Genomic DNA, 18,068 nt, shown 5'->3' on the forward strand with positions numbered 1-18,068 from the left:
TCTTGTGAAAAGTAGAGTAGTTTTGAAGTGGTGGCAGAATAAAGGTGAAACTGAATCCTTACAGCTGGCAAAAGTGGAGCACACCTCCTAGCAGCCTAGTGTCTTATGCATGACAAGTAGCCAAAGGAAGAGTGGAGGATGAGAAGTATCACAGTTCCTGAGAGGTGTATCATGTACTCAGTGTAATCTCAAATTGCCCTTGCCCTTATTTTGAGCCATCCAAATTTCTCTAATTATTCTGTCTTTGTGAAGCCTCCAGTGTCATAATCTTTTTTCCTTTTAGTTATTTCTTTTTAAAGTTATGAACTGTAAGATAGAACCTTCAATTTGAACCCATAGCTTTCTGAGGGATCTGTTACGGTAACTCAAGATATTTATCAGGCTGAAGGTATTTGGATCATGAATACAGAAGGTTTGCAGCCTTCATTGTGCTACAAGGTAAAGGGCTGACGTGAACAAGACTCTATGCTTCCCTTGTCAGACCCAGTTTTGAATTTTGAAGCCCTGAAGGCCCTGAGCAATGCTGTGCATGCTTTTTTGCCAGCCTGTCTGTGAGCTGCAGGTTTGCAAATTGCCATCTTAGGGTGACTTGCTGCTTGTTTTGCTGGGGTACCTAAATGCTTTCAACACGGCTTTCAGAGATTTAGCTGAAATAGATCCATTTTCCCATGGGTTATTCATGGGAATTCATCTTAAAAATGATACAGTGCAATTTAGGACAGAATGATGAAGGGTATTTTATCATGTTAAAACATCTGGGAGATCTTGGATGTGGCATATTTTTATTATCTCAGGTTTAATTCCTATTCCTGCAAAGGCTTGTAGACTGCTAGAAGCAGAGTCCTGCAGTCAATCTGCTACAGTTCTGGATGAGATAGGAGAGTATCCTGTGTGCCCACTGAATTTCAAGCGTGAGGGTGATGAGAGTTCTTCAGAGATCTGGACCTGACTGAGTCCTTTAAACATGTGAATGATGTCTGAAGTGACATACTTGTGTTGATTCCTGCCACAGAAAGATTTATTCTTCCTCACATTGTGGATTGTGTCAGTAAGCTTAAATGCCTATCTTCCATTCCTTTGTGTGATCAAAGGTTTGTTAGTTGCCTCTTTTAATCCTTGGTGGATCTACTCTTTCTCTGGAAGAACCTTGTGGAATGGCCATCAAGTGAAGTTCTTGGAGTGTTAACCTTGGCGTTCTCCCTGTCCAGGGACACAATGTGGCGGATTTTCACAGGCTCCCTCCTGGTGGAAGAGAAGTCTAGCGCCTTGCTTCACGACTTGCGGGAGATTGAGGCTTGGATATACCGGCTGCTCCGCTCCCCAATGCCCGTTGCTGGGCAGAAGCGGGTGGACGTGGAAGTCTTGCCACACGAGCTGCAGCCAGCTTTGACCTTTGCTCTTCCCGATCCATCCCGTTTCACTTTGGTGGATTTTCCTTTACATCTGCCTTTGGAGTTACTGGGAGTGGATGCCTGCCTGCAGGTGCTGACCTGCATCCTTCTGGAGCACAAGGTAAGAAGGGAAGATCATTGATCTTTGATAAGTACGTAGGAATTTCTGCCTCCTTCAAAATCAGGGTAGGCTGGATGTGTAGAACAGCTGTCTCTCTGCACTGCCTGGAATGAATTTTGTCTGTGGAGGCTGAGGGGAATAAATAGCTCCTTCTGAGGTTCTGGTTTTGAAAAGTTCTGTTCTCACTCAAAAAAACACCCGAAGCTTGTTTTCAGACAGATTTATGGAGAATAACAGCCATTCACAGCCATTGAATTTGAGTCTGCGGAAATCACAAAATCTGTGGTCTTTGTATACACCTGAGGGGAGTATTAGAAGTGGATGGTTGCTGCAGTGTTAATGGGAGTTTCTTTGGTTGCAGGTTGTATTGCAGTCCCGAGATTATAATGCACTTTCAATGTCTGTGATGGCCTTTGTGGCCATGATCTACCCACTGGAGTACATGTTTCCAGTGATCCCTCTGCTTCCCACCTGCATGGCCTCTGCAGAACAGGTATGTATTTTTCATTTATTGGTCTTCCACAAAAGATGTTTCTGTGATGTCTAAAACTCATATAGCTGTAGTCCTTTTTTCATTCACCATCTTCTCAGAGATTGTATCAAAGTCTGCCTTGCAAAGAACATTGCTTGAATGTGACTATTTCAATCCTAGGTAACACCACTTGTGTAGGATATCTTCAGAGCACGCTCAGTGAATATGATTCAAAGCTGTAGTTCACAAACAATGGACTGAACGACCATAGATCGACAATATTATGATTATATTTACCCCCTCCCCCCTCTAAACTGAGGATTGAAGTTTGTTGAGGAGGGTCCAGAGTAATATTTAAGGATGCTTGAGGGCTCTTTAATTCAAAGTTCAGAAACTATTGCCTGCAATCTCAGAAATATGAAGTGTTGTATAACTTCAGTTGGGACCCTGGGTTTTGCCAATAGTCAGCTCTTTGCAGGAGCTCATTATTCTGCTTGGAAAGATAGAATTCAGGCCGTCTTACTACTTCAGTGCTATCCTGCAACTGATGCTGCAGATTTGTTCTTATGCCACTCCTTGGAGGTGACCAACAGTTCTAGATTAAAAGAATAAATTAGCCTCCAAAGCCATTGGTCTCAAGCTGCTACGTGCCTAGTTGATTTAAACCTTTTTCCTCTGCTCATTCCCTTGCCAGAAGCAGCCTGAATTTCCCCATAAGTTTTCCACATACATCTGAAAAAATGTATGTCTTGTACTTCTTAGAGATGTTATTATTTTGAAACCAAATTACCACTACAAGCATAAGGGTAAAGTCCTTTTTTGTGCCTATTTACAATGGCACAGGCTCAGTTTGAGCTGAGGATGTATTCATCCATGACTTCCTGCTTTTCAACTTAGGCTCTTACTCTGAACACTGTTTTTTTTTTGGACCATGATAGACATGGCAAGCTGTTTCCAAAGAGCTGTGTAGCCATATAAATTATGTCCTGGATGGGAATGGGACATGTAGCATGGGAGATGGAAATGTATTTTCTCCTAGATGAAAATTGAGGCTTTCTGAGCAGGAGCTTTTATTTTTTTTTTCCTTTTTTTTTTTATGCTTTCATTGTATGGTATTAATTACTCAATGCATTTTGTGTTGTCTACTCTGCTATAAACATACTGTAGTCAATAAATAAATATTTGGGAAGAGCATGGTGATATCAGATGCAGATCTTGTCCTTAGTAAAGTCTGTCTTTCTCTCTCAGTTGCTTCTAGCCCCTACACCTTATATAATTGGTGTTCCAGCAAGTTTCTTCCTTTACAAACTGGATTTTAAAATGCCTGATGATGTATGGCTTATTGACCTGGATACCAACAGGGTAAGTGGCACCCATAAGAACTCGTGGCTTTGTTTCCAGGGACTGTGTACTGTCACCAGTGTACCCACTGAGAATTTAATAATGCCTGGCCTCAGTCTGCCTTTGCCACTCCCATCTTAAACTTTAGATTCCATTCCTTCTTGTGTCTCAAGGTCCCCATGTCTTTTGCATTAGGCATCCTTTTTCAGTTGATTGATCTGGCTATATCATTAGAAGGTAAATTCTAAAGCAAATCATAGAACTTTCTTCTTGACTAATTGTCAGACTGGCTTATAGCCCTACCTAAGAAACCCAGTCTGTTAAGAACCTTCCCACAGGTTGTCATGATTCAAGTGGGGCTATGCATCTCACCTTCTACAAGGGTATGAGCAAGGCTAATTCAAGGAAAGTGTGAATAACATCATCAACTTGATGGAAAGTGTGGATTGATCCAAACTTGTCTTTTTTGTGGTAAATGATAAAGTAACTCCACTGTTTATTATATTGTAAACAATAACAACATTAAAGAACTGAAGAGCAGGTGTCTGTGTCTGAGACTGTGTTTTTTTTTTTTTCCTTATTTTACCTTTGTGTCTTTTATTCCTCGTTGTCTGGAGTGCTGGAGATCTGGGGATTCTGTTTTGGAGCTACAGCTGGGGGATTTTTAGTCTGTTGTTTTGCTTAATTCCAGGTGATTGTTCCCACAAATGCAGAATCTTTGCCAGCACTGCCAGAACCAGAAGCTTCAGAGCTAAAAAAGCATCTGAAACAGGTAATACGCACTTTGGGGAAAGGACTCAGATTCAGCAGAATGTAGCATATGTAGTGTTGCCCAGCTCTTCTGCTAGAGTGGATAAGAATGCAAGTCAGTGAATGTAAAGCTGAAATGTCCCTGCACAGAGCAGGTGGTTTCTTATTTTTACTGTTGTTTGAGGCTAACTTGTTTCCAGTTGATACAGAAAGTTCCAGATTCCTCCTTTATGTTTGCCATGTGGGCTTTAAACTCAGACTTGATCCATCAAGCTATGATCATCTTTGTTTCCCCTCCATTCACAGATCTGTGTGTGAAGTGTCAGTCTCTCCTCTCAGGTCCTGCTAAGCCATTAATCAGCTTGGGTCATCCTGGCTGATCGTGTCAAGCAGGTTTTATCTCTTTATTTCTGTTTTCCTTATGCACGCTGCATGCAGTATCTAAAGGTAAAGTGTGTTACTAATGTGATGAGGTTTGCTCTTTCTCTTTCCTCATAGACCAGGAGAGCAAAGTGTGTAACCTCTCTGATATCCCAGTACCTGCTGTCAGCACAGATGGAAGTGATGTATTGCCTGGAGTTTTGTTAGATCAACCTTCCCCCCACTGCTGCCTCACCCCCTTGCAATTTCAGGCAGGCACTATTTATCAAAACTTTCTCACTAGTGCAAATGCAAACTCAAGTATCAGAAGAACAAATGCAATTTTTTTGAAGACATATTTAAAATTCTCAGAATGTTCACCCAAATTCAGCTTACATCCCCTGTGTATTTGTATGGACATTGTCATTAAGGGTTTGCCATTGGCAAAGGAGTGCTGCTGGTACAAAGCAGACAAATGGTGGCGCACATTATTAAGGTTAATACTTCTGTGTGCCTTTGGTTCTTTGAGTCAATAAATGAATTTCAGTATATCTGCTTTTAAACTGCTCTAGAAAGTTCTTAGCTGCATCATTAAGGACAACAGGCTTGCCAGTTTCCAAAGTGGCCAGAGATGAATGTTTGGGGGTGGGGCAGTTATACCTCTTTCCTAAGATGTGTCTATTTTGTGGTCCGTTTTGTTTTCCTCTCATTTGTGATATTTGGTAGTAATAGATTTTTTTTTTTCCCTTCCATCTGTTTCTCTGTGGTCATGTGTTCGTCTTGGCTCTGATGGGTTGCTGTGGTGTTATCATATGATCTTCCATCTTGCCTCCAGTGTCTGGTTAGCATGACTGCAATCACTCAGAAACAGCTGCTCACTCCTGACAACAAGGTTCTTTATTTTATTCTTTTCCCCTCAATTTTCCATCTTACCCTTTTCCTTTGGATTTTTTTTATTTGTTTGTTTCTTTGTTTTGGTTTTATATATTTATTTATTTATTAAGAGAAAAGATGAAGCTTCAGTGGGCAAATGGGAAAAATTAGGAAGATTTAGCATAGGTCTGGGTGTCCAGGACTGATTCACCACTTGTGCTGATCCTTGAAGACTTTATGAGGGTTGAAGAGGTAACTTTATGGACAGATGAAGGCTTCATTCAAAGGCAAAGTGGAGGTTTTCAGGGATACAAGCAGATGTTTGCGTAGAGGTGTCTCCACATTTTCCTGCAATATCAAATTACTGGTTGAATAGCCACCTTTAAGGGCAAGTTTCAAGGCCTCTAGTTCCCAAGATGTATTCAAATTACACATGGAAATAACTCTACAAGCAGTAGAGTTTTGCAGTGCCATACTACTAGTGGTCCAGTCAGGACTATCTGTTTCATGTCATGAATGATCTAGCAAAGTGGAATTCTATGCTACTCCTTGACTGGCTCTGGGACTGTTTCAGCATTGAGGAGATAATTCTGACAATCAACATAAATGAGGGCTTGGAGATACTTGTTGACTCAGCGTGGAGGTGGTTCAAGACAAATTAATGGAGCATGCATAATTGTTGCAATTGCCTAGAGGGCAGGGTAGCTCTGATCATTTGTTCCTTAAATAACTGTTCTTGCTGAATGTGTGCATAATGTCCTTCAATAGGCCCTGGCCAGCATGAGCCTGAATACTCAGCCCATTCTTAATCTAGAGAAGTTTCATGAGGGGCAGGAGGTGCCTCTGCTGCTGGGAAGACCACAGAATGATTTGCAGTCTACTCCCTCCACAGAATTCAATCCTTTGATCTATGGAAATGATGTGGACTCTGTTGATGTGGCTACCAGGTGAGGCTTAACAGGAAGGTGGCATTGAGTCTTCATAAAAGTTTGCACTTGAGGGCAGCGCAAACATTTCCGTTAGTGAAACAGCATCTGTCAGGTACTACTGTAGATTCTCCTTGACATCATGTGGGGAAAAAGAGAAGTAATTACAGTGTTGATCTCATATCTATTACCTACATGAACATAACTATCTATCTTGAGGGGGTGTTTTGCTTCTTGCATTTTTCTATAGGTCATCCACTTTACCTGGATTTGTCAGTCTGATATTGTATCCTTAGCTTAAGTCACAAACCTTAACTACAGAAAAAAAAAAGCTGGAGACTTAGTTTTTACCTCAGCTAGTAGAAACAAGAATGATATCCTTCACTGAGTGGGTGTTTGTGTTAAGATGATGAATTAGAACAAAGCAGTATCTTGGGTTTTGGTTTGTTTGGATTTTTCTTTTATTTTTTGCAAGACAGCTGTTTGCTAAGAAGAGTTAGGTTACCATTCTTCAAAGGTTTGAAACATTGCCTATGGCATACCTTTTAAGAGCGCTCTCTTCTTTTTTGTTATGCTCTGTGTTTTTATCTAATGTATTGTTCTCTGTTTCTTTTTAGGGTTGCTATGGTGAGATTCTTCAACTCACCAAATGTTTTGCAAGGTTTCCAAATGCATACTCGCACTCTTCGCCTCTTCCCACGACCAGTGGTAGCCTTCCAGGCAAATTCTTTTCTTGCCTCTAGGCCGAAGCAAACACCTTTTGCAGATAAGCTTTCCAGAACACAGGCAGTAGAATACTTTGGAGAATGGTCACTCAACCCTACTAATTATGCTTTCCAAAGAATTCATAATAGTAAGTGTTGATCTTGCCTTTCCTGCACTTTGATGTAATGCAGCAGCTTAAAAACCAGACGTTCTAGGGAAGGATTTAATTTTATACTGTATTAGTCCTGCTGGGGAGGAAAATCTAGTTCAAGGAATATTTTTCTCTTTTTATGTATGGCCTCGTGTTTCTCCCAAGTTAGCCCTGCTAGTGGCGAGTTGCTCCTCCAATCAATTTTACCTCTTGTTTGATTATGGAAAAGTCTTATAGGCTTCTTAAAGACTGTCCCTTTCCCTTAGTAGAGGATAGTGTTACTGTGAATGAAGCCTTTGACACAGTAAATGAGTTTGAATAATGCTCTTCTTGGTTTTTTGTGCAGACATGTTTGACCCAGCCCTAATTGGTGACAAACCCAAGTGGTATGCTCACCAGCTGCAGCCCATCCACTATCGAGTCTATGACAGCAATTCACAGCTGGCTGAAGCCCTGAATGTCCCAGCAGAGAAGGAAACAGATTCTGATCCCACTGATGACAGGTTAGTGGGGAACATGCCCATAGTCACATGAGAGTTATTTCAGATTGCTGGAACTCTCCTACTTCTCATTTGCAGCTTTTTCCTGTCATCTGCCAGGCTGTTGTTTCATTTCTAGTCCGGGCAGAATAATGGCACTGAAGCAAATTTTCTCACTGCTCTGTTATCACAGCAATCCTCTTAACCCTTTGCTAGTGTATTCATTTAATGTGATTCTCCATACTTATTTTCCTGTTTTCTTTTGCTACCTGTATGCCATTTGTCATTTCCTCACACATTAATTGTCTTTTCTTCCATACTGTTCTTTCTCTGGTTATTTCTGTTGCAATAATGCAAATACTCCCATCCATCCTACCACTCTTTTAAATCTCTGTTCCCTATCCATAGTTATGCAAAGCTTGTTAGTACTACCCACTGCCTGTGACCACCTTGTGTGTTTAGTAAAATGAAAGGAAACTTCATGTAGTAGTTTCTGGCCATATTTCTTGGAGTTCTGTGTCTAATTTTATTCCTTTTCCTTCCTTCCTGGTTTGTGAGATCTTTCATCCTTGGACTTGCACATATTTTACATTCTGTACAGTACCAGTGGTCCTAACAGAATGGGATTTATCACTAGAGTAAAAAGGAAATGCTTTTACTTGTGATTCCCAGTTCCTTGAAGTTGTCCTACATAAACACACACATTTTGTGAATTAATACATTATTCTCTACTCATATTTAGCCTCATAACTTCGCTAAGAGATTTTATATGTCTTCCCATAACTCTTCACATACCTGAAAGTTATATTTTTTTACTCTTACCTTTCCTGAAGCTGGCCTGTGAAATTTGTTGGTAGTTATTATAATATGAGATTTGTAGGCGGTCCATGAAAACAGTGCTGATTCACATCTTTAGAGCATCAGAGCCTGCTGTTGCTTTGATGCTGCCACTCATCTCTCTCTCTCGCCTCTTGCGGCAGTGGCAGTGACAGCGTCGACTATGATGACTCAAGTTCCTCCTACTCCTCCCTTGGTGACTTTGTCAGTGAGATGATGAAATGTGACATTAATGGTGATACCCCAAGTGAGTGACTTTTGCTTTTACTTTCATAAGGTCCACATCGGTTCCCTTTCCTAATTCATCTGAAGCACTTTAGGAAAAAGGCCTCCCCTAAATCCCTGAATCAGAACAAAGTATTGTCCCATTGTGGTCTTGCTCTGAGGTAAAAATGTGTGGGTAGACTGAGAAAGGACATTTCTCCTGCTTATAAACAACTTCTTCCAAATGACACTGTGAAGAGGAAGAACAGAAGCAGGTGTTGCTGAACAAAACTGGTTCAGGAGATCAGGAAACAGCCTTCTGCTGCCAGTAAATACTGTGCAATATGGACAGCAGAGTGTGAGCTCTGTCCCGCCCCTGCATATTGGTTCTCAGTGCTAGCTTTAAAGTATTACTTTGTCCTAGTGGAGACAGAAAAATACATTCTCTGTGGCCTATATGGAAGCTGCATAAACACTCACTTTTGTTCAATATACTAAATCTAGAAGTCCCAAAACATTTCCCTTGTCTCAAGGACAAGAGGTAATAATCATAAGCTGCAACAAAGAAACTCTACTTGGACATAAGGAAAAGAACTTAATAGTTATTGTAGTTGAATAGGTTCCCAGGATCACTGTAGAATGTCAAGCCTTGAAAACATTCAAAACTCAGTGAGACAAAGCCCTGAGCAACCTGCTTTAATTTTGAAGGTGCTTCTGCTTTGAGGAGAGAATTGGAATGGATGACCTCCAAAAGCCCTTTACAAACTAAATTTTTTGCCAGTTGATTCTGTTGAGCAGTCCTCATCTTCTAGCAATATTTAGTTAGATGGGCAAAAGGCTGAGGAAGGCAATGTTGTTGAATGAATAATGATGTGTTTGCAGATGTTGACCCCCTGACTCATGCAGCCCTTGGTGATGCTAGTGAAGTGGAATTTGATGATTTTCAAGAATATTCAGGGGATCCCGATGAACAGACCATGGACAGTGAGAACTCCCAAGAGAATAACCAGCCTCGTTCAAGTTCCAGTACTACAGCCAGTAGCAGCCCCAGCACTGTCATCCATGGAGTGAATCATGTGTGTACTGAGATGAGTTCAGCCTCAAGATCAGCGTATTAGGATATAAAGAATGGGAGAATGCACGTGGTTCTTTCTGAGAAGGGCAAAAGCTAATAGGACTGTGACACCATGTACAGATTTAATTGCATGCTCACCCTGGACTTTCTGAGCAAGGTGGAGTTTACTGGTACCCTCTTATGCTGGGAGAGACCATTCCTGTACAAAAAATTCCAGTGCATTGAAAAATGCAGCATTAGCAGAGAGAAATGGTCCAGCTTAAGACTGCAGGAATTGCTTTTACAGAGTCTGGAAAGACCTGATGTCTTTAGAGGAACAGGGAGTAGGGTGGGGAAACTCGTGAATTTGTGGTCTTTTAAGAAGAATGGGAACATGGTAATGGAAAGCCATTGTCCTGAGCTAACACTTACTTTGTCAGAGCTGTTTTAAAGGGAAGTAGGTCCCTAGAACAATGCACAAATACTGCAGTGTGTATGAAATCCTAGTTTAGAGACATAGGTAGTGGGGATGTGGTGGGGGCCCCATAGCAAGCAGCAAGTACTGTGCAGATTTCCCAGTTTGAAATAATTGTTCTTGTCCTGCCCTTCAGTTGTATGTAACGCAAATTAGCGAACAGATCAATGATTTGACTGGTCCACAGGAGGCAGCAGACTCGGCAGAAATAGAAGAGAAGTTGGCTGCTGGATTTTCAAACCATCTCTCTTCCTTGCCGCTGCAACCAAGCTTTCCCAAGATAAGCTTGGATCGTCGTGAGAGTGACATCGCAGCTGGCAGCCTGAGCTCCTCAGAAGGGGTGGTGAGGAAGCGAGAGTATGACAATCCATACTTTGAACCACAGTATGGTTTTCCTACAGAGGATGAAGATGATGAGCAAGAAGAGAGCTACACCCCAAGATTTAATCAGAATCTCAATGGAAGCAGGCGAGTCCTCCTTGTCTCCTGCCCTTCTGTACAGCACTTCTGGGCTTTCTGTCTGCTTTATGTAGTTTAACATTCATGCACTCAAATGTCTTTGGCAACTGAGATGTATTGTTGATCACTTTCATTTAATATTGAAATGCTGTCAACCCTTGAATAAAAGCATTTTTTTAGTCCCTCAGTTCCTTACTTTTATGTAAGCAGCAGGAGCTATGAGAATTAACAATTCTTTCTAGAACATTCTAGTATATCATGTACTGATTTCTGGAAACTGTTTTAGTAAATCTTTATCTTTTGGGGTAAAGGTACTGCAGTGATTGGTAGCAATGGGTTTCTTGTTACTCCTTTCAAACCAGAACCCTTTCACCTGCAAGTCTGCCAATGCCCTTTTGTAGACAAGTTTTCAGCATGCCCTGAAAGGCTGTAAAAGCCTGAATGTAAAGATGTTTCAGTTGTCTCTTTATTTTTTTTGCTTTTCCTTATTTGTTTGGGTGTTTTTTTTTCTTTTCCACAAGTTGCAGGTAGTGTGGTGAAAACTGGTTGGAATGAGACCATCATCAATCTCCCACAACCATACAATGTATTGATTTGGGGTGGGAAGGGGAAATGCTAATAACAGTTGTACTTAATTTCTTTAAAGGTCTCAGAAGTTACTTCGGCCAAACAGTTTAAAACTGGCCAGTGATTCTGATGCAGATTCAGATTCCAGGGCCAGCTCCCCAAATTCTACTGTCTCCAACAACAGCAGCGAAGGTTTTGGCGGCATCATGTCTTTTGCAAGTATGTACAGTGCGTTTATTAAGCTAGTTTTATTTATTGTATCAGAGTGTACAGAGGGATGGAATAGAGAGATGGCTAGTCAAGAGAATGAGTTGGTTGTCAAATTGTTACCAGCTCTCCAGTAGTCATGGTGGCTTACTGACAGCTGCTGACAACTACTTCTTTATTTATTCTTCAGTAAGAAGGACTTTGATTTTGTGGTTAGCCCCTTGAGTTCTATGGCACTTTAGGGCACAGATCAGAAATTTCTTCAGTTTCATTTAAACAAAGCATTGTGTAATTTTATGAAATTGATAAAAAAAATCTTACAGTAATATGCCTTCCATACTGCCATGTTGTGTGCTTAGGTGCAAAATTCAATTCCTTGACTACCTACTTTCAATTGTATTTTAATTAAAAAAACCACAGGTGTGGAACATGAATCTAGAGTCTCTTAATGAGGGACAGAAGGCATGGCCACTTGAGTCTTGGACTACAGTAAAAAGCAGTGAAAGAAGTTTGTAGCACTGGGGAAAATATATTAAATGTTTCTGGTAAGATGACTGTTACTAAAATAAGGCTACAAAAAAGGCAAAGAACCCAAGAAAATTGAAATAATATGTTGACACTTTAATAATTTGAAGTGTTAATCAGTTCCTTTATCTAAATGTGATGCTTTCAGGCTGTCTACGGGCTTAAGCAGATGATGATACATAATTGTGTCCTTAAGATCTGCCTGTACCAGGAAGAATGTATGTTTTTTCCTAATAAATTAAAAGCTTCTATTTCAAAGCATGGTTCCATGGCAGATTTACAGTGTTTCACAAGACACAGTGCACAGTCCTCACTTCAGAGTTACATGTTTTCCAAATCTTCTGTCATCCTGTTTTCTCATGTGGCCCAACCATTCATTTGCTCCCAAAAACAGGATCAAACTAGCAGGTAGACCTAAGGTGATCTGATCTAAGTGCAGGACGACAGGATGATTTTGCTGTTATATTTCAGCCTGGAAGATCCAAAATCAATTACTGTAACACAAATGCTAAGACATGTTTTTGTACTATTTAGAACAATCTGATTACAGATGTGGTCGCAATGTAAATGAGGTCATGTAATGGTTGTGAGACTTTTGGGTAATAAAGAAGAACTTAGTCATGAAGGATCTGAAATAAGATGGTGAATTACAGGATCTTTGGGTGCGTGCAGTGAGCAGTAGGCATTAATTGTTTGTCTTCTGTCATAGGCAGCCTGTACAGAAACCACAGCACAAGTTTCAGTCTGTCTAACTTGGCCCTACCAACCAAAGTTGGGAGAGATAAGAATACTCCCTTTCCCAGCCTGAAAGGTAATAATTTTTCCCTTTGTATTCTACAGCCTTTTCAGTTCTTGTGACTTGGCAGTCTGAGGTCCTACCCCTAACAGGAATCCTGGGAGTGATGCCTTTTGGTCATTTGGTTAGTACCTGTGTTAAGGAGCAAGACAGTAAATTGTTATCTTATTTCTCAGTTAGTCTTTTTCCCAACAACTGTTGGGATGGGAGAGTGTCCAGTCTAGGCTGAGTTAACAGATAGAAAACAAAACCAACATTCATAGTGTATTTTGTTTCGTTTTATTTTTAAGTACTTAGTATAAAGAATGGGGACCAAGAGGTAGGTCCTGCTTTTGTACTGCCACTATCTTCATGCTTAGCCTTAGGTAATTTATAAGAGTGATGGTACTGCATTTGTAAATGCAGTATCCTCCCATGGAGACTGCAGATTATGCAGATTATGTGAGTTTCAAAAGTGCTTATCATATTTTCAGATTGCTAAATAGAAAATCAAATTTTAACCATGCTTTCAGTTCTATGAGAGTGAAGATCAATCCCTAGCATATGTGCACAATCTTTTCAATCTTTTCATTAGAACATCCCCTGTTTGTCTGCAGTGTCATTAGGTAACATGTCTGAATGGACATTAGAGAAATGGCCCTCACACCATGGGTGTTAGACAGCCTGGTCATCCTTGTGCTGAATGTATCGCGGGGTGACTGAGCTTGCACTGGTGTTGTAGTGTTGAGACTTTTTCAGATGCTATATTGAGGAGAGGTTTTATTCTGCCTTTTGAGTTATTCTATCTGATTAGAACTTAACTGCTTTTGTTTTAATGTGTTGATTTTTTTTTTCATTTATTTTTTCCTCCTCATCACTTTTATCGGTAAAGATTACTTTAATCTGGAATTGGGAAGGGATGTGGATGAAGGTTGGTATGATGTTTTGCTGACCTTTGACCTTGTAGAAACAAAGACCAAAAGGTGGATTTTGTGTTTCTGCTTTGGACTTTGTTTTTGAGACAAGTAATCATTCCCTGTGTGTAAAATGAGGAGTAACAGGACTGGTAGGGTGAAAACACTAGCAGAGACTCTGCACAGCTGTTTTTGACAACCTTTTACCAGTTGGTTATGTTTTTATGTCCAGTTGTACTGGATAAGAAACATGCTTTGTGTCAGGGTTGTTTCCATGGATAAACTTAATGACTGATTCCATGCATTGGAAGAAAACAGTGATGGGGTTTGCCATTCCTCATTCATGCTTTGTGCCTCATGTTCTGCACTTTGGTGTTCTTTTCTTGACTATTTTAATGCTGTAGGGCCTTTAATGTTACTGTGCAGATATGAGAATGGGATTTCCATGGAGTAGCTCAGTCTGTTTTATGCATGTGCAAGTGTGTGTGAGAGTGTGTGTGTGTGTGTGTGTGTGTGTGTGTGTTCATTTACATGTGCATGCTGGCTCACTGGGATTCCCACTGGGCACTTCAGTGGGTTTTAGCTATTTTTGTCTCTGTTGTAGAGATACAAAGTTTCTGCATTAACTTGTTCTTGCCAAGTGTGTGTTTCTAACTGTAATGGGAAATGATGCTGGGACTCCATTTCATTGCTGCTGTTTGACCACTTTCCATCTTCCTTTTTAATTTTTATTTCATATGCATCCATTGATATTTTTTCCTTGGTGATGCAGATGATTTTTGTAGTGCCATTCAAATACAATATGTGCAATAATGTCCTTGAAGATGCAATACACTGGTTCCACGATGCCAAATTTCAAGTCAAGCACTATCTGTTGAGATAAGTTATTCTGGCCCTTGTGGTCTTGAGCTTTCAAACATCCTTCCTGCTCTAGTGTCATTTGGGTTTTATTTTGAGGGAGGGCTGGGAAGAAGCTGGTAGTTGGACTCTTTTGATGCTGACAGTGGGGAGTGTAGATATTTCAGTACACTACTAATTGTATATTTTGTGTCCCAGTATTTGGGTTAAATACTATAATGGAGATTATTACTGAAGCTGGCCCAGTAAGCAATGAAGGTGGGTTCCCTACAGCATGAGCTGTGCATGATGTAACAATTTCCAGCATTCCCTGTACCTGACTTCGGGCTACCTTTCTCGCTGGGTAACCAGTACCACATGATCTATACTAGTCACCCTCAATGCATTATGCTTTTACATATAGTAACTAATTTGAAGATGGTTTTTGTTGTGGAACTGCATGCAGAGCAGCCAAACTTTTCCTGCCTCTCACCTCCTGCTCCCATTACCATCTCTTTTTCTCTCTGCATTACTCCCATTACTGTTTTCTGCCGATGTGTGATGCTAGAATATGATATATGCTGCTGCTTTTTTGGAGTTTCCATTTTGTTTGAAGTCTGTTACCTGTAATTCGAATAGGTGTGTTAGTCAACTTTAGTGTTGCTTGTTACTGTCCTGGGATCAGTTTTTCTTCCCGCCCTTTCCTCTCATTCTGTTTCTTCTCCTCTTTAGGAAACAGACGGGCCCTTGTTGATCAGAAGTCTTCAGTCATAAAGCACAGCCCAACAGTGAAAAGAGAATCTCCATCACCTCAGGGACGATCTAGCAATTCCAGGTAATATATTTTTCCTGCTTTTCAAGTGTACAGTGTAGTTAGAGTGGCCTCCTACCTGGCCAATGTTTTCTCAGAAGTCTAGCTGTTGAAACCTAAATACTACTTTTCTGTTGCCCTAGACCTGGACATGTTATTATCTAAGAAGATTTGGTATGGATGTCTTACAGTTAATAGTGCACATGCTTATTTTTCTGTGCTCCAAAATGTGTCCTCCTTCTGTCTGAGATCCAAAATGTCCTAGGTTTCTACTTTAACTCAGTAGTTATTCTTTGTAATTGAGTGTTCTGAACAAGGTGATCTAGCCCATTGGAGTTCTAATGCACCATGTAGGGGGATCAGCTGAGTCCAATGAAGAAGTTTGATTCCATAAATTCATGTGAAGTGCTTTTCTCAACCTTGGGAAGGGACTCAGAATGGTGCAAGTAAACATTACCTGACCTGTGCCTGTGCTCTTTCCTCCCTTTCTTATGTAGCAGTCATGGGTAGAGTGAATTTATTTTGATCTACTGGCTTTGGGGGACAAGTAAGAACAATAACTGCAGTTCAGACTGGGGAATGCAGTAGGTTGCACAGAAGTTTCCTTCTTACCTTTCCCTCTGTGGCAAAAGAAGCTGAGCAAACATGTGCCCCACAAAACATGTGCCAAGGCTGCTGCAGTAATCCATTAGTAGTGCTGCACTTCCTCTTTCAAAGAAAGCCTACAGCTCAGATGTGGGGGCTGTGGAAGAAGGTTGAGGCATAAAGGATTCCTATGGATGTGCTGTGAAAGTGAAGGGTAGAGCAGTACCTAGAGGAGCTAGAGGAAAGTCTGATTATGGCTTTTTATAGGAAATAAAGGACAAAATAAAGTATTTGATACTACACCTATGGAACAGAGCTTGAACTGTGTGCAGTTACGTTAGCAGCCGACAGAGCTAGATGTCAACTACTGTTGATAGGGAAGGTGCTTCTGTGTGTGCCCTGGCCATAGCTCTCTTCCCATGCAAGGCAAAGGAAGCAGAGATTAACTAACTTTTGCCTGCTTTCTCTTAAATGTATCAGTGAGAACCAGCAGTTCCTGAAGGAGGTGGTGCACAATGTTCTTGATGGGCAAGGCGTTGGCTGGCTGAACATGAAGAGAGTCCGACGTCTGCTGGAGAGTGAGCAGCTCCGCGTCTTTGTACTGAGCAAGCTGAATCGCACGATCCAGTCTGAGGAGGATGCTCGACAGGATGTCATACAGGACGTGGTCAGTGCTGAACTCAGCAGGGTCCTCACACTGTGTGTCTGCTGAGGCTCAATTCACAGGAAGTTTTTGTCAGTTGTGAAAAGCTGGTGTTACAGCAGTTTCAGAATTTATGTTCTTGACTTTTTCACGTCTGAAATAGCAGTGCTAATGGGGATTTCATTGCAGGAGATCAGCCGCAAGGTTTATAAAGGCATGCTGGACCTGCTGAAGTGCACTGTGTTGAGCCTGGAGCAGTCATATGCAAATGCTGGCCTGGGAGGCATGGCCAGTGTTTTTGGCCTGCTAGAGATAGCACATACTCACTACTACAATAAAGGTAAGAAGAGTGTTCATGAGAATACAGTGTTCATGAACCAAACAAGTTTGGGAAGGAAGCTTGTTCTGTGCCTTTTGATATTTCAGGGCTTTTCCAACACTTCCAAAATGGTGAGAATTGTACCGTTGTTACTGAAGCCTTATAAAGCTTGAAGCCTGTTTTGTGTTTCTTGCATACGTGTTACTGGAACAAAGCAAAATAATGGCCATACTGATATTTAATTGAAAATGGAAACTCTGCAGTGAGATATAAAACCTGGCACTTCTACAGCTGAAGTGGAAATTTTGGGAATGGGGACCTTCAGCTAAAACTGTCCCAGCCAGTGTCTTGGAAAGTTGTTGCAGGCAACCTCGGTAGGGAGGGAGATACTTGTAAGGTGGAGCCATTTGAGACTTAACGTCTTACCAACCACATTGAACTACACAATTATTCTCGTAAAACTAAACACTCTTAGAGAAGAAAGTTTGAAAACATCTCTTTATTTTTCAGCTGTTTCTTAAAAAGCTGATTCTTAACGCGAAATAAGGAAATGCATGCTAAGGAAGAAAGCAAAAAATGACAAAAAGATAAATCTCTGCTTAGTATCTGACTTTTCTGTAATCTCAAATGATGAAAAGTTACTTATTTCATTGCCACAGAGGAGTAGCATCTACTCCTGGTGTTCTGGGTCTTGCATCAGAGATTTTTTTATGAGTTGGCATCAGAGATTTTTTTATGAGTTGGCTTAGATAGTGTTCCTTTCCAGTCATTGTTGGAATGCTGAGGAAGGTAAGGAAGGCTGTGCTAGTGGAACAGTCCTGAATGTGGAGAATGGGCTGATCATTGTAATTACAAGCTTTTAGTCTGACACTGATTTCTAAGGAAAATTGGAGTGGCTGATGTAAAACTCAATGTTTTAGAGTGAAGAATAAATAGCATAATTTGATGGTAAGTAGAGTTTTCCCAGTAAACTAATTGTGGTCATGACAGACAAAATTTGGTGCAAACTTTTAAAGACTCTTCTCATTATTGCATAATATCTTAATTTGCAGTCAAATTTTAGCTGTTTAGTATGTTTTACTTGTTTTCAATTAGTTGAAATTAGTGTTTATTTCTAGAAATGTTTTATAGAGAATAGTCCTTATGTTTACATTATTTAACATATAGTAATAAACTAGTAATCCTACAGAACATGATGGATATTGCTTATTTGTCTAGAGTAAGCTAAGTCTTAACAAAGCATGGTTGTGATTAAGTTATTATAATGTGGTCATACTAAGGACTTGT

The 18,068-nt window shown here is 40.6% G+C and overlaps 1 protein-coding gene across 29 annotated transcripts in view; it reads left to right on the forward strand.

Annotated features, from left to right (window-relative positions):
* MADD (MAP kinase activating death domain) overlaps positions 1-18,068 on the forward strand; it is a 68,944-nt gene that overhangs the window by 18,867 nt on the left and 32,009 nt on the right. For 8 of the 29 annotated variants that reach the window (XM_068193583.1, XM_068193604.1, XM_068193594.1 and 5 more), the window contains exons 4-21: positions 1,209-1,512; positions 1,874-2,005; positions 3,233-3,346; positions 4,017-4,097; positions 5,271-5,327; positions 6,077-6,255; positions 6,852-7,087; positions 7,437-7,592; positions 8,546-8,653; positions 9,493-9,686; positions 10,276-10,607; positions 11,245-11,384; positions 12,607-12,708; positions 13,565-13,603; positions 14,643-14,702; positions 15,156-15,258; positions 16,300-16,486; positions 16,652-16,802. In XM_068193583.1, coding sequence (XP_068049684.1) covers positions 1,209-1,512; positions 1,874-2,005; positions 3,233-3,346; positions 4,017-4,097; positions 5,271-5,327; positions 6,077-6,255; positions 6,852-7,087; positions 7,437-7,592; positions 8,546-8,653; positions 9,493-9,686; positions 10,276-10,607; positions 11,245-11,384; positions 12,607-12,708; positions 13,565-13,603; positions 14,643-14,702; positions 15,156-15,258; positions 16,300-16,486; positions 16,652-16,802 — 2,675 coding nt within the window. Of the gene's footprint in view, positions 1-1,208; positions 1,513-1,873; positions 2,006-3,232; positions 3,347-4,016; positions 4,098-5,270; positions 5,328-6,076; positions 6,256-6,851; positions 7,088-7,436; positions 7,594-8,545; positions 8,654-9,492; positions 9,687-10,275; positions 10,608-11,244; positions 11,385-12,606; positions 12,709-13,564; positions 13,604-14,642; positions 14,703-15,155; positions 15,259-16,299; positions 16,487-16,651; positions 16,803-18,068 lie in introns of all 29 variants that reach the window. The other 21 variants (XM_068193587.1, XM_068193595.1, XM_068193603.1 and 18 more) reach the window with 13 other exon arrangements.

This window comes from Anomalospiza imberbis, chromosome 6 (assembly GCF_031753505.1).
Source record: "Anomalospiza imberbis isolate Cuckoo-Finch-1a 21T00152 chromosome 6, ASM3175350v1, whole genome shotgun sequence".
Taxonomy (NCBI): Eukaryota; Metazoa; Chordata; class Aves; order Passeriformes; family Viduidae; genus Anomalospiza; species Anomalospiza imberbis.